The sequence below is a fragment of the Amia ocellicauda genome, chromosome 1 (assembly GCF_036373705.1).
Source record: "Amia ocellicauda isolate fAmiCal2 chromosome 1, fAmiCal2.hap1, whole genome shotgun sequence".
Taxonomy (NCBI): Eukaryota; Metazoa; Chordata; class Actinopteri; order Amiiformes; family Amiidae; genus Amia; species Amia ocellicauda.
Genome location: NC_089850.1, coordinates 42,981,620 through 43,002,833, shown reverse-complemented (window position 1 = coordinate 43,002,833; position 21,214 = coordinate 42,981,620). Strand labels below are relative to the sequence as shown.

At 36.9% G+C, this 21,214-nt stretch overlaps 3 protein-coding genes across 3 annotated transcripts; 1 reads left to right on the top strand and 2 right to left on the bottom strand.

Moving 5' to 3' along the window:
• Positions 1-1,355: 1,355 nt before the first annotated feature.
• On the top strand, positions 1,356-5,616 carry LOC136750693 (leucine-rich repeat neuronal protein 4). Its single transcript, XM_066705754.1, has 5 exons — positions 1,356-1,466; positions 2,117-2,732; positions 2,824-2,974; positions 3,461-3,574; positions 3,764-5,616. Exons 2-5 carry the CDS (start codon positions 2,138-2,140, stop codon positions 4,713-4,715), a joined length of 1,812 nt encoding a protein of 603 aa, XP_066561851.1. The 5' UTR covers positions 1,356-1,466; positions 2,117-2,137; the 3' UTR covers positions 4,716-5,616.
• Positions 5,443-10,534, bottom strand: crls1 (cardiolipin synthase 1). Its single transcript, XM_066705756.1, has 7 exons — positions 9,705-10,534; positions 8,993-9,130; positions 8,136-8,265; positions 7,719-7,804; positions 6,912-6,980; positions 6,570-6,661; positions 5,443-5,856 (listed from the first exon to the last, which is right to left on the bottom strand). The coding sequence occupies exons 1-7, from the start codon at positions 10,347-10,349 to the stop codon at positions 5,766-5,768; spliced, it is 1,251 nt and encodes a 416-aa protein (XP_066561853.1). The 5' UTR covers positions 10,350-10,534; the 3' UTR covers positions 5,443-5,765.
• Positions 10,535-11,129: 595 nt separating this feature from the next.
• On the bottom strand, positions 11,130-21,143 carry mcm8 (minichromosome maintenance 8 homologous recombination repair factor). Its single transcript, XM_066705753.1, has 19 exons — positions 21,079-21,143; positions 20,257-20,461; positions 19,906-20,004; positions 19,479-19,561; positions 19,030-19,179; positions 18,400-18,503; positions 17,894-18,092; positions 16,920-17,005; positions 16,004-16,152; positions 15,319-15,517; positions 14,874-14,904; positions 14,580-14,720; positions 14,022-14,163; positions 13,508-13,703; positions 12,939-13,158; positions 12,632-12,841; positions 12,214-12,290; positions 11,873-12,062; positions 11,130-11,578 (listed from the first exon to the last, which is right to left on the bottom strand). The coding sequence occupies exons 2-19, from the start codon at positions 20,435-20,437 to the stop codon at positions 11,486-11,488; spliced, it is 2,550 nt and encodes an 849-aa protein (XP_066561850.1). The 5' UTR covers positions 20,438-20,461; positions 21,079-21,143; the 3' UTR covers positions 11,130-11,485.
• Between the last annotated feature and the right edge of the window lie 71 nt (positions 21,144-21,214).

The window sequence follows — 21,214 nt, the reverse complement described above, 5'->3', positions numbered from 1 at the left end:
TTTTTAAGAACATTTTGTGTTTAATTTAACGTCTATGCAAGATACTTGCCTAACTGGAGGTTTAACCAGCTAGTGTTGGGGTAGGTTTATATGAAGCTACTTCCCCTGCAAACTTGATAAGGAAGTGGTATGTGCCATGCAAACATCTTGAGGAGTCTTTCAGATAAGGCTATTGGAAATTTCACATTCCTTGCATTTTTTAGTGAAAAGGGTTTTTATAAGTTTGTTTAAATGCTCATTTTTACTTTCAAAGGGTGCTCTGACCAACAGACAATACCTTCCACAACTTCGTAAAATTAGCTAAAGATACTTTCAGCTGCATAAGTTAATGTTTGCAAGTCCTGTAAGTATGAGTTTCCTGCAAATAAGGTTGGACAGTTTAGTTTGAATGTTATCGGGGGGGGGTGAGGAAGCTTACTCAGTTCACTCATTTGTCTCGTAACTGTGGAGACCGACGTGGGCGGTGTTGGCGTTCCGTGACCCGTGCAAGGCAGTGCCGGGCATGGCCAGTGTACAGCACCATCTATCTGCGGAGCACTACGACATTACACAACAGCAGCATTTTTTAAATAAATTTCACATGGCACTCATGTATTTTCATATCCATATATACTATTTTGTGTATAGATACATCTACTAATTATTTCCATTACTGTTTGTTATTTAAGATGTCTGCATAATATATACATATTAATATATAGAGTTGTACTGGCATCCAGTATACTGAACAAATAACAAAATTAACTTGTTTTATGCTCATCATATAACGGCAAATTGAGACATACAAAAAAAAAAAAAGGTTTATAAAATGAATGTGTACAGTTGATTGTCCTAAGTAAGGTAGAACCCAATGTTGAGTGGTGTCAGTATCCTTTAGCATTAATTATCCATTTCATTGCAGATCGAACTCCATTGAACAAAACAAGTAGTAATTATTTCTGTCTAACAAGAAAATAGTTCCAAGAAAAAGCATCACGTTAATGACGATTACATTATCCGCAGCTTGTCAGCACCCCTTTTGGAAGACTGTTTAGTGTTTGTTGGAGGAATGTTTACTTATCACCAAATGGATATCACCCAATGGTTTATCAGTTTTCTTTTTTTTTTTTTTGGTAAGAGAAACCAATCCCCCACAAAAGTAACAACTTAATAAAACATCTGGAGTGGTGTTTTAAAACACTTTACACTGAGAGAGCATTTTATTTATTATTGAGTTTGATTTCTAAGAAGTACCTGAATATCAAAGGGAAAACCTAACATTTTATTGGTCAAACATACCTTTCACTCCCTTCAGCTGCCCCCACCAAATAGAATTACCCAAGAGGCAGCACTGCCCTCCCTCACAATGTTCTCAGCTTCACCAGGTGGTAGAAAAACAAGCTGCAGACTAGTGGTGTCAGACACTCAGTATAAGAAACATCTGCGCACCAATCCCCCTGACTGAAGACAGACACACTCCAATTCCGGTGAGTATATTTCATGAGACAGTTCGTAGGTCTACTATAGATACATCACAGGGTAAAAAATACAGTTGTTTATACCAAAGGTTTTACACTAAAGTTTTCTGAAGATGGGTGTGTAACTTAATAGTGAAAGGAATGTTAAAGAGTTATTGCAGGGACTCTATAAAGGGGTATTTACAACTAAATAAATTGTTCAATAAGCATTTCATCACAAGTTTAGACAAGCTGTGAGAGTTTAACAGTGTAATGCTTGTTTTCTAATGCTTGCTCTGAGAAACAATGAGTTTGCAATATTGCATTGAAAAAACCTACAATATTTTCAAGCAACATTACTGTACAGTATTAACTAATTAACAAAGACTTAAAAAATAAATGCATTACCTTTTAACAAAATAAAATATTGAAGCAAAATATTGCAATAGTGTTTTTAATCAGTAATAAAACTTTAAAACACAATATGGCAGATCTGCATTAGGAAGTACTGGAATTGTGACCTATGAATGGGGTAGCGAATCAAGGAATTTGTTAGTGTACAATATAGATCACGTGGCTTCATGGGTATTATTCATCTGTACATAGGTTTGATAGAATATCTCAAAATTAAAATGCAGAAAAATTAAATTCAGTTAAATATATGTTCTCTCTTATTACAGGCCAAATAAACAGCAGTGAAAATGCACCTGATTCTAAGATCTGTTTTGATCATCTCTGTGGTCTGGGAGGCTGGATGCCAAAGAACAGCCGATGCCATTACCTGTGGAAAACAAATGTCACTAACCTTAGACCTTTCTGATAGAAATCTAACATCCAGACACTTTTCCTGTGGAGTACTCAGCAATTTTAAAATTGAAAGTCTGCTCTTGTCCAGCAACAGCCTTGAGGAGATCCCCTCCTGTTTGCCTCCTACATTAAGAAGACTAGATCTGAGCAAAAATAATATTTCCACCTTAACAGACCACAGCTTGCAGGGCCTTACAAATTTACAAGTGTTGATACTCGATGATAATTACATCAGAAGGGTTTCTCTACAAACACCTGTGAACCTGAAAATATTGAGTCTTATCAATAATACTCTACAGGAATTTCCAGAGACTCCCCAGTGGCCAAGGCTTGAACACTTATCTGTTTCAAATAATCAGATGACAGTGTTCAATGTGAGCTACTTACAGGCTTTTCCAGCTCTCAGATTCCTTTATTTAACAGGAAACCATGTCAATTTAAATTTTTCCGCCCCCCCTTACTGGCATATACTCACCACTTCAGGAGAAGGTGCGTATGGGTCTTCAGTATAAAGTAGCTGTAAAGAGTGGTGTTCTATACAGCTTTAACAACAGAATATGAAAAATCTCTTAATTTGCAGATGAATTACGGTGCCTATGTTTTTCTCCTGGGGAGCTTACTGTTGGACATTTGAATACTACGGATAATCCTGAAGACAGTGTTTGCAAATGCAATGAGAAAGATGACATATCAGATGACATATCAGAGGCACGAGATGAAGATTTTATCAGGTAAGATATGTTATTAAAAAAAGACTGAAAATCATGGTTTAATAATAAATAACAATAATAATAATCCGGCAATGAATCATGCAATGCAGTCAGACCTTACATTGTTGAGGTGGATAAAGTTTCTCAGTGGCCACCACATTATTATCATAATTTATTTCTTAGCAGTCTCACATACCAGCACCATATTATTACTATTAATTGGCACGAAACGGTTCTATGTATAAAAGTGCAATATTACAAGGGAAACAATATCACTATAAAAAGTAATCTACACATTACCGTTAATAAAATAAAGTATGAGAGAAGATTGGAAAATCATTGCTCACGGGAAGCTCTTTCTACCAATGTGGGGCAAGAGAGGAGAGGAAAGAAAAACAACTAAAAAGTAGTTATTTTACATAATTAAAAAAATAAAGTATTTAAAATATAGTATTTAAACATGCATGATACAGTCAATTATTAAATGTATGTACTCTTATTTTTCAGCTGTGATTTAATCAACTTACTTAATGAAAGACATTTTATTGGGCCTAAAACGGATAATGACAGCAAAGCTATAATCATGCTCTGCTCTCCGATTCCAACTACTGCAACCCATTGGTAAGAATTCTTATATCAATACATAATTCCTTTATGAAACTAAAATTGTGATCATATCCTACATTGAAATCATATCTGTTTGTACACAACATATGCACACATTGCATTTGTATCACTTATTTTTCCAGTCTCCTTAAACGTCTGTGTATATTTTACTCCCTAATGGATTGCACCATATTGTGTCAATAGGTACCAAACATCACCAAGTTCTTTGATGCCAACTGAGCATCAAACATCAGCTGTTACAACAGTTGTCATTACAACTCACTTGGACTCAGAAACCACACCATTGAGGGCAGGTGGGACAAGCACTTCATCGACCTCGGGGATGAATACCCATGAGTCAACAGGGATGACAGAGAGGACAGTTGCCACATTAGCACCAGTGACCAGTGCCACTGAATCAACAACAGGAAGCACACATAAAGGCCAGCTGCAAAACAAGCCTACTGAGAAAACGTTAAGAAAAAACACAGTTAAAATAATGCCTTTCACAATGGATTATGATGATTATTACGACACACATGGCAAAGACGCTGACCACACTCTATGCGATTACGATCGATGCAGACACCTCCAAATGCCCTGCGCAGAGCTGGCACGAATTCATAACTGCTTATGCCCAGGTTTATCAGCAGATACCGCCCAACCCGACCCTCCGAAAATAGCAGGGGTGTCCGAGATTACACAAACGTCAGCGCAGGTTAGCTGGTGTTCCCCCACCTCTGTCGTGAGCCAGTACCAGCTGAAGATTGAGCAGGAGGGAGAAAAGCAGGAAATTGATAACATTGACCCCAGCTTTCGAATATACACTATAGACAAACTTTTGGCAGGCAAGACATACAGCATTTGTGTCAAAGCAAAGAACACAGTGGGAGCCTCTCAGGATAGCTGCACAAAATTCACAACCCACTCGAACAATATGGTTTATATTTATGCCTTAGCTGCGGCTTCTGCATTGCTTCTGCTCATTGTGTGTGTGCTGTCCATCTGTCTATACAAGCAGTGTAGGCATCCCTCACTGGGAACTCCACACCTTATCAACTTAATGTCCATCCCAAATCCAGGATTCTGCGATCCTGTAGAAAAGCAGGAAACGCCTGCAAACGCTTACAAGATACAACACGAATGTATATGTTGACTGCTCCATGTTACCCAGAAATAAGTGCTTTTACATAATACTTAAATGTAATACAATATATAACCGTCATTTTACTTTTATTTTTCCTTCAAATAATGGATCATTCAAGTTCCCTTGATACGCTGACAGGCTGGGCAATTACCAGCTGGTACTATTAAATAGAGTAGAGAAATAAACAGAAAGCCAGCCACCATGGCTCCCAGAGGTCAAATATGATTGTGCATCTGTTATTACCCATACAGTAGAAATAAATAAGGAATACATTTATAAAGGAACATATTAATTTCATTCTGCATGTCATACACTAGCCTCAGGAATGGCTACTTAAGGGAAAAACATTATTTCAAAGTGATAATGTCCATTAACACTGTCAGACTCAACCACGATTACCAACTTATAAACACCCCCTGCTGAACAGTCACTGCATCACAGGAAAGCCATTGAAAAAGAGATAGCTGCAAAATATGCTCTGGCAGATAGTTCAGACTGACTGAAAAAAACAGGCAATCACATACTGCCAATGTCGACTAAATATTGCCTTTGTTGCATTTTTTTTTTTTTGTAAATGTATTTTTATGAAAGCAGTATAGAATACTGACTTATTCAATTTTGTATAGATTAATTTCTCCAATATTTCTATGTGGCAACAATTTTAAACTATGGTATACAAGAATATATGTACCTCTGCATGTTATTGACAAGTTCAAAGATTGAAGGAAAACAAATCTAATGATTATCTTTTATTGACTTCAGAAGTTCATTTCTATTTAACTGTGATATAAACCCTTCAGAACTGTTTGTGCATTTGACAAGTTTTAATGAGGATCCCACAACCAAGAGACTGAATTGCACAAAAAGACACTGTCTTACTTCAACAAATAAATCACCTGTTTGCAACAGATATAGCAAATGCATACCTTAATTGTGAATCCTTGGAATTTATAAAATTGAAACGTCTAGGTTTTTATATTAACAGCTTGGTTTTAATAAAAACATTTTTCAATCACACATTCTTATATAGTGTTCACATACTGTTGTTGTACAATACCATCATTTTGTGTTGTTTAAAACTTGGACAGTCTTTTTACCATAGTGGTAATAACTGTATGCTGATGCTGTTGTTGTCAGTCCTGTAATGTACCTAGAAGATATAAACAAATGGCAGGCAGAAGTTAAAATAAATAAATAAATAAATAAATAAATAAATAAATACATACATATAAAACAGCAGCAAAATAACTGATAACCAGGGTCTGATTGTATTCTATGGGCTTCAAGCTTGATTAAAATGGTTAATGTTTGAGTAAAAGTATTAAACTCAATATATCGTGTTTGTGTATATTCTGGTTAGGAATACTTAATTTCAATATCACAGTCACAGAAAAACACAGGCTTTATCTGAGAATTTATAATTTCACAAAAACCTAGGAACCTTGCAACAGTAAACGGTGTTAAACATGGCCATTAACACTGCACAATCACAGCAATGGATGACATCTTTTAACTTAACTATACCTCAAAACTCGCCTTAAAAATACATGCTTCAGCTGGGGGTCCTTCAGATTCCCTCACACTGTCTTTATTGCTGTGAGGGAACTGCAGCCTGTAAACTCTGTCAGCTGGACAATCTCTTACTACATCAATCAGAAGTCTTTTTTATATTTTGGATGTTCACAGAGCACCCACACAAGTTAAAAATAACTTGCATAAAATAAATACAGTGAGCAGGTATGGAAATTAAGACATTAAGCCATTGCATGTGAATATATTTCAGGTCTACTGCCTTCTGCCGCATCAGCACAATGTATACAAGGACCTGCAGCTTGTAGAACTAGAAATGGATCAAACACTTACCACAGTGACTGAAGAAGTATGCTGTCTACATACTGAAAGACAGGTGCTGCCAAAGAAGCTGCCACCAGGACCAATTGCACTGCTGTATTTACCTGAACAGCAAAAAGCAAACACACATATGACATCTTGAGGCTCAAACGTTTATTAAACTAATATAAATGAATTACAGGCTCTCTCTGGCCTCACGTTGTGTAAAGGAGCAGGTAAAGTACAATTCATACTGACAATTAAATAAAATAAAAAAAATCGACGCTCATATTTGACTGAGTTATATAAAAGTGGAATATTAGGAACAAAAAATGTAACTCAATCAGTCTCTGACTTCATTTATCCTTTACTTACCTTGCTAATAAATGTTGGCTTCAACTGAGCTGTAGCATAGCATGGGTTGAAAAACCTGCTGAGGGTTCTCTGCAGAAGAAAAGAAACAAAAAACATTTAACCAAATAATATTGCAGATGGTGTCAGTCTCCAATGTAATGTGACTCTAGTCCTGTTTTGCAATATTATGCGTCAGTAATAGATCAAGATCTCCAATATTTATGGTCTGTTCTGACCAGAGATTAAAATGTGAAACTATGCATACGAATCTAAAAATGGAAAACAACTCAAACGGAAACGTGACGGTGAATACTAGCTGGAATACAGTTACTGACATCCCTTCCGGCAGATACTTAAGACATCTGTACAGACTGTACCTGTAATATAGCAGCTTATTAAACTCTTGTAGTTTTCACTTTATTTAACTTTTCCTTCATATGCTCCTGCTTAGTTATGCATTGTTAGATCTCCTGTTGCTTACTGTGTATTTGTATTTGTATTAGTTGTACTTTTGTAATTCTAAAATTGAACTTTGTATTGATTATACTATTACACTTTTATAATGCTAAAATTGAATTTTGTATTCATTTGTATTTCTGCACTTTTGTAGTGCTGTGTAAACTAAGACGCTAAGGTGTATGCCAATGAATGAATGAATGAGAATCACAGCCCTGCCCTTTTGTTATCCTTCAACACCTGAAACCTTTAGTACCACTCTAAACAAAACACTGTGGACACAAATAACTATCAAATGGAGGTGCATGGTCTTTAAAAAAAAAATCTAATCATCATCGGTGCTATTGTACACATTCAGTTTTATGAACTTACTGGTGGTGGAACAGTTTTGTAGCGAACATAAAAAACAGCTGCAATTAAAGCAACATCTCTTGAAATGACCAGCGCAGTAAGTGGGACTGAAAAAAAAACACAGAAGAAAGTATTAATACTATCAATGTTAATAGTGCTTCTCAATTCTATATTTGACCGCAGTCACACCACTGTGTTTCCTTCTGTATTATTAAACCCATCTATGAGTGCCACTTAACCAAGACTTGTACTATCTTCTTTGTAAAACACTTCACTGCTTTAATATATTCGTAGAATTTGTGAAACAGCTTTTTCAATTTTTTTTTTAAATCTTTAATTATCTGATTTTAAGCAATGATGTATAGATAACATTAGTGGAATTCTTCAATTAAATAAGAGACTCGCAAAATGACCCTGCATTAAGCTGCAGCCTCTTACTTGGGATGAGATGTGCGTAGGTCAAGCTGATATACAGGACACTGATGAGGATTTTATCAGCTAATGGGTCCAGAGCACTTCCTAAAGCAGACTTCTGATTGGCCCAGTTACGTGCGATGTAGCCATCCAACTGTAGGGAAAAACAGCACCCCAAGATGAAATGTTATCTAAAGCTAACATTTCACTTTAATTAAAGGCTTCATATAACCTAACTTATCAATATAAAATGTCATAAATTAGCTTGCTTATCAGGATCGCCAAATTACTACATTTTATTCAATTGTTTTCCAAATCATTACATTGTGAAGAGCAATCTGAAATATAGTTGAACATTGAAAAGTACACCTGGCATTTCAGAGGTAGTAGACACTCTCTATGAGGCTTTCTGTACTTAAAAAAAAGGGCAAGTTTCATTATAAATCATTTAAAGCTAAGTGAATTGCTGTTGTTTGGTGATGTTGAGTAAGTAAACATTAAATATCATATTGATATCATTAGAGTTCCAAACTTTACACCACTGAACCATTTAGCTCTGAAAATCTACAGTAGGTTTAAGACAGATTTTAATATTTAATACATTTAAATACATTTTAGTTTCTTGATAAATAAAACCTAAAATTTGATTATTATAGAAAGTGAATACAGTTAAATAATATTTATTAATAAACTTCACAAATCTTATAAACCAATGCTCCCAGCAACATGTAATGATTAATAATAACAATAAACTCCATTACCAAATAATGCTATAATGCTGCAAGAATGAATAATAACTTTATAACAATGTAGAGTTTTGAATGACATTTTCTGAATATATATAATGTTCTGTTTGCTTTTCTTATCTCTAGAAAACTTACCAAGTCTGTCACTCCAGCTAAAACAAAGAGGCCAAGAGATAAATGGAAATCTTCCTCTACAATCAGGTATCCCAGTACTGGAGACAATCCGATCCTCGCAATGCACAGCAGATTTGGGATCGTCCATGGGTTTTCATACTACATGAAAATCAGAACAACATGGTGTTATATGTGCTTTATAAATTACATGACTGGGTCTCTCTGGGACAAGACTGGAGACCCCTGGGGTAGACTTTTCATAATAGTCACCCATGTGCTTGCTATATTAGATCATTTATTTGCTTCCTCCTCAGTATTATACAGTACTCCTGTTCATTCCTGTAAGTATACTGATCCTTCCTTCATTCTTGTGATACACTGATTTTCAATGATATACTTGTATGCAACAAGTACTGTCACATGCAGACTATGCACACTGGACAGAGTGGTTACTTTATTGCTGCTGCAAGTCTGTGTCCGACTACCTGGGGTTATTAAAAGTCAAGGACTGAACTGCCCAGATGAATGACGCCGACAAGTGCACTAATCAAAGCAGCAAATCAACACTGGTCTGGCACATTTTCAGGTCAAACTGAAACTGAACATTTTGCAAACACGATCCCTCATGTACAAGCTCGATGAAACTCAATCTGAACTTTGTGTAATACTGCAGTACTCAAACACAACACAAAGTCTGCATGCCTCCCACAGCTGTACACCAATGTGCGCCTACCAGCTCTTTAAAATGAGACAGCCCTTCGGGGCGCGGTGTGTCCCCTGTGCCAGGCGGAGGGGGGTCCTCTTCACATTTGTCCTCAGACGAAACCTTTTGCCCCCGTCCCACCGGCTCCTCCGGACCGGCGCTGCTGTAGCCCCTGCAACCCCGCAGTAACGCCGGACGTCCTGGTTTGGCACCTTCGTGGACGAGCAGTCCCCTTGTCGAGGGAAGAGAGCATTGGGAATAGTGGGTCCTGTCCCCCCAACACCCCTTTAATCTGCTGTTATGAGTTATTGTCCCCCGAGTTTGACACGAAATAGCCCCAAGTTTGGGCTGGAAGGCAAGGGACGCTGTTGCGGCTGAATGCCCTTTCCACCTTGCACACAATCCTGCAGTAGTTGGCCGACCATCACGCTGTCTTATATCGGTAAAGTGCTTCTTCTTGGAGGGCGGCTGTCCATGGAGGGGCAGCGGGGGTTTCACTGTCTGGAGCCACGTCCTCTCGGCTTTGGCAGTGTTTATCAGTGTGCTCCGTCCACACGTTTCTGAGCAGCGAACAGCAGTCCACCGAGCGACAGCAGCGTTACTGGCTGCAAAGAGACACGGTGCATGTCCTTTCACAGAACTTATCAAGTTACTTTTGTAAACTGCCCAAAGCATCGCAAAAAAACAAATGACCTCTAGCTTTCAAAAGGACTGATACACAGCTTTACAGGTTTTCTGGAATCTACAGGGCCGATTAACCATATTTGTAAGGTCTTGACGAAAAATAACTTACATTTTCTCTTCTAAATCAACCTATCCCACTCTCTAATCTAAAGTGTATCTCGGCTGTGCCGTATTACGTTTTGGATTTTACGACACTACTCGGCAGCACGTTGTACCTAGAAGTCCCGCCCATTGCAATGCAAATGGTTCAGGTGTTATAGGACTATTTTCATACATGAGCTCAGACGACAGTAATCCAATAATAATAATAATAATAATAATAATAATAATAATAATAATAATAAATCAGCTGTCGGCTGAACTTTCAGGATGGTTGTTTGCTTTAACGTGATCCATAAAATACAGTCCTGTATTATACTGCAACATTTATGAATTAAACCCATTCTTTACTAAAATTAATATGACAATCAATAATTCATTAAATGTACATTATTTGTATTTATACACGAAACTAACGTAACATTTTAAGCAATTCACGTTTTTGCTAATGCAACAAGCTGTACTTTGGTTTACTTTGATTAGTGTTTGATTAGTAAAAATGCAATATAGCAAGACCAGCAACACAATGCAATGTTTATTTATGTATTTATTGTTTTCTTGAGTCTCAAAAACTGCATGTGTGCTACTTCAAAAGCCAACTGTAAAACTACATTATATATATATATATATATATATATATATATATATATATATATATATATATATATATATATATATATATAGTAATCTTGAAATTCATATTTTAAATAGGAACACAAATAATAAACACTATACAGTAAAGAAATAACAAATACAGCACGTGAGGTTAAAATGGCATGTCCTGAACTTTTCTTTTTCTACAAAAATGTTACAGAAAATGAAGGTATTATTGACATAGTGATTGAAGTTATCAATACATTACAGAGAACATCAGAACTTACAAGAACAGGACAGAAAAATGTGTCATACCAATTAAAAATTACACAGTTCATTAATTAAATGTCTATAGAACAAAGGTGTAAAAATCAAGATTAGTAATTTTTGTTACATTGTAGAATTGGTATTAATAACTGGACTCCATAGCCAAATCAAATGGTCTGAAGTTGGTAAACCTTTGGTCCCTTTTTCAGAAGGTAGCCTTGTTCATTCAAGGAGCTGATGAAGCCTTCAAAATCTGCTACCTAAAAAAACAAGAATTATGCTGGGTTAATGATTGTGGTGTAGGTTTTTCCAAATAAAAGAAAACTCACTTGTAGCACTATTTTATACAAGAAAAAAAAAAAAAAAAAAAAAAAAAACCTTCCACTTAAGCTAAAGCATTGCCACAGAATGCAACGGAAGAGAAATGAACAGTTAAAATGTTTAATGTCAGTTTAATACTTTTATTTAAAGCTTAACAGAAAAACTATTTAATTTTCAATTACCCACAAATTAATACGTTACTGATAAAATCATATTGTACACATGCAGCCCACCTGTATCTGCAGCTCCTTAGCAATTTGTCGGAGCTGCTGGGATTCAAACATAGTCTTGTAGGTCCGCTCAGCTATTTGGTTGAGAGCTGCCACAAACTTCTTTGCTTGCGATCTGTTGCTCATTCCAGAGCCCAGCTGAGAGCGATCAAAATCTAGTCGCCCAAACTCATCCGAAAAGGTATCTAGTAAGCTGTTGGCAACACGGTTACATGGTTAATAATGTCGTATAATTACAAATTAAAGATCGATGTTTTGCTTGTTTCTTCAACTAACTAGCACTCTCAGGTTGAAGAAACATTAAATGCAATACAGAAAAAAAAATCTACAAAATGAAATCTCACCTGTGTTTCATTATCTCTACAACATCTTCTGCATCTGTTTTTGTAGCTTGTTCTCGAAGATCCAGTCTTGCTCTTGCCTTTAATTTGTTAAATACCAAGTGGCCATCAGTAAAAATGTAAACACAAAAATATACACATAATATTAGCCGCTCATCGAGTAAATGCCTTCACTCAGCATGCTGGCTGAAGTCAAGCTATGCCACTAGTCAACAAACTCCAGGTGAAATACAATTAACCATGCACTCTAGGTTGGAGTGCAGTATTCTGGCCAAATCTCAGCTGTCCAGTGGTCATTTGCAATGGTTTTTGTGTACTTAATACCATAGTGTGCATTTAAAGACAAAGTTACATGTGATGCCAATGTCTAAATCCCAGTTAACAGCAAAATGTAAACGTTTAACCTCCTCAGTTAATTTACCTCAGTGAGGCGAATGAGAGACTCCAGTTGGCGAGTGGTGATAGGGGTACTGTCTGCTCCGTGGTTTTGCTTTCGCAGCTCCAGGTAAAATTCCTGCAGCACCTGAGCTGCTTCTACAGACACTGTGGGTTGGACATAGTGGCGAGCATAACCCACGTACTTCCTCAACAGCTGCGGAGGAATGGGATCAAAGCTTTCTCCAGGTAGAACCTGAAGTTAATTAAAATATTATACATAAATACAAACATCACATAGGTATTTAGCATATTTACTCCATATGTACTTTTAACACCACCACAAAAAATACCTTCAACCTCTCAGACAGAGGTTTATCAGAGTGCAATTCCAAGATGGAAGTGTTGGGATCCTGCGTGCTGTTCCTGGTGACAGTGGCACTGGTGAAGAAGCCTTTTTTCCCTGAGCGCATGGCCATGACGTGCTCAGACAGCATGTGATCGTGATCTTCGTTTGGGGTGTCTAACAGAATGAAGACCAAATCAAATCTGGATAGCAAAGCACTCCCCATCCTTAGGAATGCACACAAGACAGAGATAGAGAGAGAGAGAGAGAGAGAGAGACAGAAAAGATTTAATTGAGGAGGTAATATGCATTATTACTGATTAGCTCTCATTATTTCCAGGTCTCAGTTAAAGAGCTGGACAATCACATCAGTGAAATGAACACAGAATAATCCAGCTGCAATGGGCTTCAGAGACATACAGCACTAATTAATGTGACACTACCTCGAAATCTGGACTATTTAGCCAGTAGGGTAAATAAACTAGGTAGATTATGGGATATGAAACAAGACTTCCAATGAAAGTCACTCTTAGAGAATTAGTCACAAGACATATAGTCCCTTCCACATGTGCATACTTCAAGTTCTCCGAGACAGTCTTGGCTTTATTGTAGTGTCCTCCCACAGGGTTTGCAGCTGCAATGATGGAGGTTCTTGCTGGTAAGGTGCAGACAATCCCAGCCTTGGCGAGGCTGATACTCTGCTGCTCCATGGCTTCCAGCAGGGCTTGGTGCTGGTTCCCCATCTTATCAAACTCATCAATACAGCAGATGCCTAAAAAACACATCAAAAGTGATACATAGGAATGCATTGCACACAATTTCAATGCAATGGTAGAATCTCTGAAGTATCTGTACAATAGATTATAGCTTTATATTTGAATTTAGCAAGAGCTACATGATAAGCAAAACACAGGGACGATGTACTAAAAAGTTACAGGTTAATATCATTTTGGGGGGGGTGATTACAGACAGTTCAGCTATCAGAAGCTTGATCTTAGCCATTGCAAGTACAAGTATCGTATCGGGTTATTAATTTGTGATCGGCCATGTTGTACCCGGCCCCGACAGTATGTCTCTGTGCAGTCTGTACCTTGATCTCCAAGTACCAGCGCTCCCGCTTCTAATGCATAATCTCCTGACCCACCGTCCCGGGAGAGAGTGACAGTCAGACCAGACGTGGTGGTTGTATTTCCACACACATAGACCCCCCGTGGAGCAATGTTACACACAGCCTAAAGTAAAACAGTGAATGGATTTAGGAAATATAAACAAAATATAATTATTATTAAATAATTACCTGTAGTATACAAATTCCCTACACTTTCACATAAACAGAATCACCTAAAATATGACTTGACTGTTTGTGTTGTTTGCTTTTGGAGTGGGCTCTCTTTAATTTAATTCTGTATTAATAAACTGCAAAAGCTAAATTCTAATAATTTGTATACTATTTTAAATCCGAACACTTCTCTGCTTCAGACAGAAAACTACTTCCGTTTTTCTTAAACTTAAACTTACTTACTTTCTGTTTTTTTAAAAGGCTTAAAACAACTGCACTGAACAGCAAAGATCAACAGGATAACACTACACATTACTGTACAATAAAAATACTCCTGATTTTAAACTTGAAACTTTTTTTTACCCGTACCTGTAACATCTGACTTTTACCCAGACCTGGGTCTCCCACCACAAGAATGTGAGGGTCTCCTCTTATCGGTATGCGGTTCTTGTCATCCACAAACTTCTGACAGCCCCCAAACAAAGCCAGGACTAACCCTGCTTTCACCAGCTGAAATCAGAAACACAAAGCCAGGCCTATCTTATCCTAATCAATATCAAATAATTCAATATATACACACATCTATTCCAGTTGAAAAAACACCAATTTGTCTATAGTTAAATTTACAGGGAAACCAAACAAAATCTTTAAATGTTTACTTACCACATGCCCATAGATAGCTGGGCAAAGTGAGCTAGAAAATAAAAAATAAAAAGTTTACATGTTTCGGAGGAACTACAAAAAAATTGTGTTTATATTTTAAAGTTAATTATTTTCTTGTTTCATCTGTTATTGCATTCTAGGTTCCATTTATTATTATTATTAGATTGTTTTTGAATACATTAACCAAGTACAGAAAAGGTATAATGCCACAGAATTACATTTTTAACCCTACATCCAAAATCCAAATGTAATCACAAAGTAAATCATAAAGCAAAAAGGTACAACTTCATATTTTGCGATTCACGAGTGGGTCAAGGTTTTAATTTTGTCAGAAATCTTTGGCAGATGAGGCCATCTGGGGCCAAATAGAAAATAAGGGCTGACAAACGCATGTTTCGTTTTGTGTATATATAAAGAAATCCTAAACAAAGTGAAGGACACTCACTTGACAATTAATTTCAGCAGGTGTTCTTCGGCTTGAATCTCTTGAATGGCATAGAGGTCTTTGAGAGAAAATTCTAGCGATGCCCCCTGGCTCCGAGACCCTGCAATGTCTTTTGCTTTCTGGCCTTTGGAGTTGCTGATGGAGTTCGCTTCAATGTACAGCAGAAACATGCATTTATCTTTTTTGTTCCTTCCACTTCCTGAGAATACAGCAAAAGATAAAATGACAAACATGCTCTGTAATATGAGGAATCTATACATCCTGTCTTTGCAAAGACATGACTAATCTCTCACTTGATCTGTGTACTATGGTAACAAGCTTCAATAATATGTTACATGTTTTTGAGGACAATAGACTTTTACACAAATGTATCATGGGTACGTGACTATAATTGCTGTATATTTACACCAATTTATAACAGCAGGCACTTCCCCACTGCAGAATAGCTACTGCTGGAGAAGGGTCAGCCACACACAGGATATTACAGGGTGTGCGCCTGCCAGGGGATGTCAGGGGATTTGGGATATTGAACAAAATGTATAAGAATTAGCTTCTCTGAAATGGAAGTTTAAAATTCAACATGGCTACTTATTCATTTGTTGTCTTTCTGAAAACACACAGACAGATAATACACCTTTAAAAGGTAGGGGAGATAACAAAAGGTAGACTTGAGAAAATAACTCACCCTCTTCACTGCACACCTTAGCAACCCCTGTGATGGTCACCATGTCTCCCGGGACACTACTGTCCACCAAGTCCTGCGAAAGTTCACACTCAATGGTCCGGGGAATTCGACCAGCTTCCCTCTGGTCATCCAAAATCAGCTCCTGAACCCTAAGTGGAAAGTCAATGTATGGCTATTTAAGCCTAAACCAAAGCTTATTTCTCTTGTCAAAGCAGATATAAATACATGCATGTTTTGTTTTGTGTGCTTGATTTAATTATGGAATTGGGAGTGCATATACAGACTGATCATCCATCGCTAATAGTAAACATTTAAAGAACACATTTATGTTGGATCTGTCTGTCTGTGTGCCAAACAGGCATCATGTTACATACACTAACTAATAATATGAACAGATACAGTTTCCCGAGCAAAGGCAGATAGGGTTGCTAAATAAAGAGATTGTTCCAGAATACATATCTAAAGCTGCTCATTTGTAAGTTAGTCTTATTTCCTGTTTCTCTTACTTTCTGCAATTGTGACATAAATAATGCAAATAAGTATGAGGGGGCAAGTCACTAATTTATGAAATCCTTCCCCTTGATGAATCTCTGATAATCAAACGATTCAATGATGAATACAGAACAATACCTAGGCGTCGAGCTTTAATAGCACACTTTGTCTAGAAACCTATGCTGCATGATAATGACATCTGCAGTGCTATTAAAACAGTGATTTCCATAACACTGACATCATGAGATATTGTGATTGTTAGGCAAGTATTCCTTTAAATAGGTTCTGATGTGCTTTCACATTATAATGATTCTATGTTCAAAGTACATAACACCTTTGTTCTTCACACTTTGATGTCCATTTGTATTTACAAAATATAACCCGATGCTATATAATTGTGTCAAACTGCAAAACAAATGCATACTTAATAGTCTGCCAGTCCACAGTTAGTGTTAAAGGTGAACTTCTGTTTGGTGTGAATGATCGACTACGGCATTCTGGCTGCAGACACTGAGAAAACAACAACAACAACAACAACAAAGCATTTTAATATGAAGTTAAAAGCATAAAAAGAGCTCTCCATGACCTGTGAATGTAGAAAAGAAAAACTGTCACTTTTCCATTGCTGGAAAAAGTGTTTAATATTTGTTTAAAAACAAACCTGACAAAGAAAATCAAAGTTGCAATGACAAACTCAAACTGCTTTGAGAGGAACCTTAAACATCATATCATATGTTACAACACCAGGACAGTTTGTCATCAGACACAGGGAACTGGAGCTCATTTATATTGCAGTCAATGCCAGAAACATGTTTGTGTCAGTTTTGGAAGCACTGTCATGTTTATCAGTGTCCAAATAAAATATTTAACAGAAAGCATCAGGGATTAGCATCTTTCAAATGCTTAAAACATTGGAGTAAGAGGAATTTATAGGCCACTGAAGAAACAACCTATGATGGTTATCAAATAAAGCATGAGGTTTTTCAGTAATCAAACTGGGCCACCATCTCCCATCTGCAGATGTGTCTGACATTACAAATGCGGTGCGCTTATGTATCTGATTTGTTTCTTCTTGTTGTGTTGAGGCCTTTTTATTTTCAATCAGCATACCAAGTGATACAGGGTTTACATTTAATTGTGTCTAAAATAAAATTTTGAAGGACAAACTGCAAGCTCAGGTTTATAGGATAAAACAGAGGTATCATCCCATGGACTCACATTACTTACAAAATCCTGCACAGAGCTTGGTTTGGGGCAACCATGCCAGGAAATGAATGAAACAGGATTGTGACATTTAATTCAACACAGTCTAGGCCATTATAGATTGAAGGAAAAAACACAATTTGACCTACAGAGGCAAAAGGGCAAATGAGAGAAAACACATTAGCCTGCACCTACCTTGTTAGGTGTCATGAATTTGCCATCAGGGAGGGGAAAGCTCTGTGTATCTCCACACGTGTTGCAGGTGAAAGCCATCTTTGTGCAAAGCGGTTTGATATTACTGACTCTAACCACAGTTCCTCGAAGGGCTACGTACTTCCCGTAAAAGTTTGCCCTGAGGTTTTTCAATGGGGTCAGTGGTTCATAGTTGTAAACTCTACAAAAATATATAAATATGAACACTGTAATTCACAAGTGGAGCTATTTAATGATCTACTATCCTATTATAATGAATACATGCATGCATCAAATTAAATGGAAAGGTAAAAAATATGTCTTCTAGATATTGACCTTTATTTCACGTTGAATAGTTTTAGGCAATTGAGGCATTGCTGGTTTTGTATATGTGTACATAAAGTTTTGTATAGATTATTTCTTATAACAGCACATCAAGAAGCCAAACATTTTTACTAATCCTGAAAGTAGCTGTAGAACATCATGATATGTGTATAAAGATTTCTTACCTGGCATGGATGTACGGCATGTTGACAATAGGTGGGGCACCACTGGGAAGACCTGCCTGTTGCTGCAGTTCTGCTGCATGCGTCTCCAGATCTTTTGTTAAAACCTTAATAATATAACCAAACCAAACTTAATATTACCATGAGCAAACAAGACAGTCAATCCTACATCGAAGTATTTCTGCAAGAGTCACAAAATCTCAACAGTGCCATCTAGACGATCTGTATGTTTCCTTAGATCTTCACAAATCCTAGTAAAACCACATCAAGTGTTGATGACTGAATGAGAGCAAAAGAAAATATGGAGACCCTCCCAGAACTCTGTGGCTCTAAAAGTATAACTGATGATAAACCTGCATTGCAATGGGCAATCAAAAGGTCTTTATTAAAGGTGATCAACTCCCAGGTCTATAAAAAAAAATGTAGGTGTACAAAGCAATGGAAATCCTTATTGTTTCTGCAGACACATGAATAGTATGTAGCCATTTTTCACAATCATAGGTGTCTAATTTATTATACTATGTGTTAACAAGCATGCATCTCTGTCATTTAAAATCCAGATCAGAATTTAGAAACACTATTTGTTTTATTCATTATGCAACAGAACACCTACATATTGAAACAAAATCATACCTGGTGTATGGCCATTCCCAAACAGTCCAGTATCTTTTCTGGCATGTCTCTGAACTCTGCTGCAAAATCAGGTATTGCGTCCGAGAGATTTTTATCCTGTAAAAGATCTTTATAATCCACCATTATGCTGCCTTTCCTTTCAATTTCATCCTGTTAAATAAATTCAAAGTCAAAGTTTAAAATGGCAAGAAACATTAATCTTGAGTCTTATAAAAATAGTATCCATTAAATTACTGTAGCAATGAATTAATGTGTAGCATTATTTCTTGTAATTACATAGCAGGAAAGAAATGCTTGCAATCACTTTATTCATTGTCTTACAATATGTTTTATTTGTAAGTACTGTGATATTCTTGTCATTAACTAACACAACTTGGAAAAAAATTAAATACATCTGGCATGAACATTTAGGACCAACATAAACATTATACACAACATAATTTCTTCACCTTGTCATAAAGATCAATTCTGTTCATGAAGTAATTTTCAAATGCCCGAATCTTTTGAACATATGGAGAACTCTCACTGTAACCTGGAAATAAAATTGAGGCTTAAATCCACATACAATTATAAATATGAACTAGATGATTTTGGTGTCAATGTTTGTTTAGTTTTTTTTATAGAAGAAGATAACATACATACTCAAAAGCAGCAACAAAGCATTGACTGATTAGATAGATCATTGTTGTTGTATAAGACCTCTGTAATTGAAATTGAAATTGTAATACACTTGCAACAACTGAATGGATATTCATTGGGTCATATTCAGCCACCCAAGCAGAAATTATATCTTATACTTTTGCTGTTTTGGTGAATTTACAATTGAAAGCAAATCACAGTAACAATAATAATAATAATAATTCAGAATAACTATACCTTCAGAGAAGTAAAGTTTCCAGCCTTTGTATTGGCTAACCTGGTCCAGCCTTGTCTGTGTCATCCGAGGCCGAATAGCTGGTGTTCCAAATCCTCCATCTAAAACAAAGACAAACCAAGGGGACCTACAGCACCTCTTTTTATAACCTTTCTAACTTGTATTAAGGAGAAACAGAGAACACAAATATTGTGTGTGTGTGTGTGTTTATATAATATATACATATACACACACACATTTGTGTTGTTGTTTTGTGTGTTTATTTGATTTTGTGCCTCATTTCACTACTCTTTATAACAAGGAAACAAACTGTAAAAACACCGTAGAGTGAGACAAGACAAAAAGAGACTAACCTCCTTCAGCTCTGCCTCTTGGGGTAGAGCCCCTCCAGGAACTGCCCCCTGGCCTCCAGCCCCCATTTCCTCTCCCACCTCTCCAGCCTCCAGAGCCACCCCTACTGTCCCCTCCACCACGTCTCCAGACTCTCTGTCCCCCTCCCTTCCAGGACCCCCTGCCTCGCCAGTCTCCACTCATTTTATTGAGCCTCCCATTCAGATCCTACAAAATAAATAATAAAATAAAATGACAAATCCAGATTTTTGGAGAATAGTTCATTGATACCTGCCCTTTGTTCAATCTCGAGGGGATATAGCAGCCCCTTACAGGAAAAACTTTAGCTTTTGATTATGGACAACCACTAGGAGGCACTCTATTCACTAGATCTATATCTATATCTATCTATAGCGCATTGATCTGAAAGCCCAAACCATGACTCCCTAGGACTTGTTTACTGTATGACTACAGTTGGAAAATAGCTACTAACTAAACTGTGTCACTAGTGCATACGGTTTTTTAGAGAAAATTGTACGTCTATGATCACATTCAGTTTATAACCTACACAGAGGACGCATCTTTTCACCTTCATTTCAATTACAATTACAACCAGCTTGTCTGTCCCCTACTAATGTACACACTTTTAGATCTTTAAACTCGTAGTTTCTTAACGAGACAATACTTTCAACAGTTTGTAAAAATACAAAACATTATTTAAATTGGATATACTTTTATATATTTTAGCAGCATTGGTGTTTTAAAATTAGTGTTATAATCAGAACTCGGTCAAAATAATTGATATTTTCGTTGGAACCCGACAGAGACATTATGATAATAAATACCTGCAGTGACTCTCACGAGCTTATGTTGACATTTTCGGGTTTGCCGCGTGAACTGCGTCACTACCGGTTCCGCTTATGATCAGAAGTCTGCGCTCTGCTGCTCCGGCTGTGACCGCACGATGCGCATGCGCGGCTG

Bases quoted from the DNA above. Each gene is read 5' to 3' on its own strand.
- crls1 (XM_066705756.1), bottom strand. From the start codon at position 10,349: ATGCTTTGGGCAGTTTACAAAAGTAACTTGATAAGTTCTGTGAAAGGA. The intron at 6,981-7,718 runs GTAAGTTCATAA...TTTCTTCTGCAG, and splicing joins ACAAAACTGTTCCACCACCA to AGAACCCTCAGCAGGTTTTT. The intron at 5,857-6,569 runs GTAAGTGTTTGA...TATATCTTCTAG, and splicing joins ATACTTCTTCAGTCACTGTG to GTACATTACAGGACTGACAA.
- LOC136750693 (XM_066705754.1), top strand. From the start codon at position 2,138: ATGCACCTGATTCTAAGATCTGTTTTGATCATCTCTGTGGTCTGGGAG. The intron at 2,733-2,823 runs GTGCGTATGGGT...CTTAATTTGCAG, and splicing joins ACTCACCACTTCAGGAGAAG to ATGAATTACGGTGCCTATGT. The intron at 2,975-3,460 runs GTAAGATATGTT...CTTATTTTTCAG, and splicing joins CGAGATGAAGATTTTATCAG to CTGTGATTTAATCAACTTAC.
- mcm8 (XM_066705753.1), bottom strand. From the start codon at position 20,437: ATGAGTGGAGACTGGCGAGGCAGGGGGTCCTGGAAGGGAGGGGGACAG. The intron at 12,291-12,631 runs GTAAATTAACTG...AACAAATTAAAG, and splicing joins CTCTCATTCGCCTCACTGAG to GCAAGAGCAAGACTGGATCT. The intron at 11,579-11,872 runs GTGGGCTGCATG...TTGTTTTTTTAG, and splicing joins CTAAGGAGCTGCAGATACAG to GTAGCAGATTTTGAAGGCTT.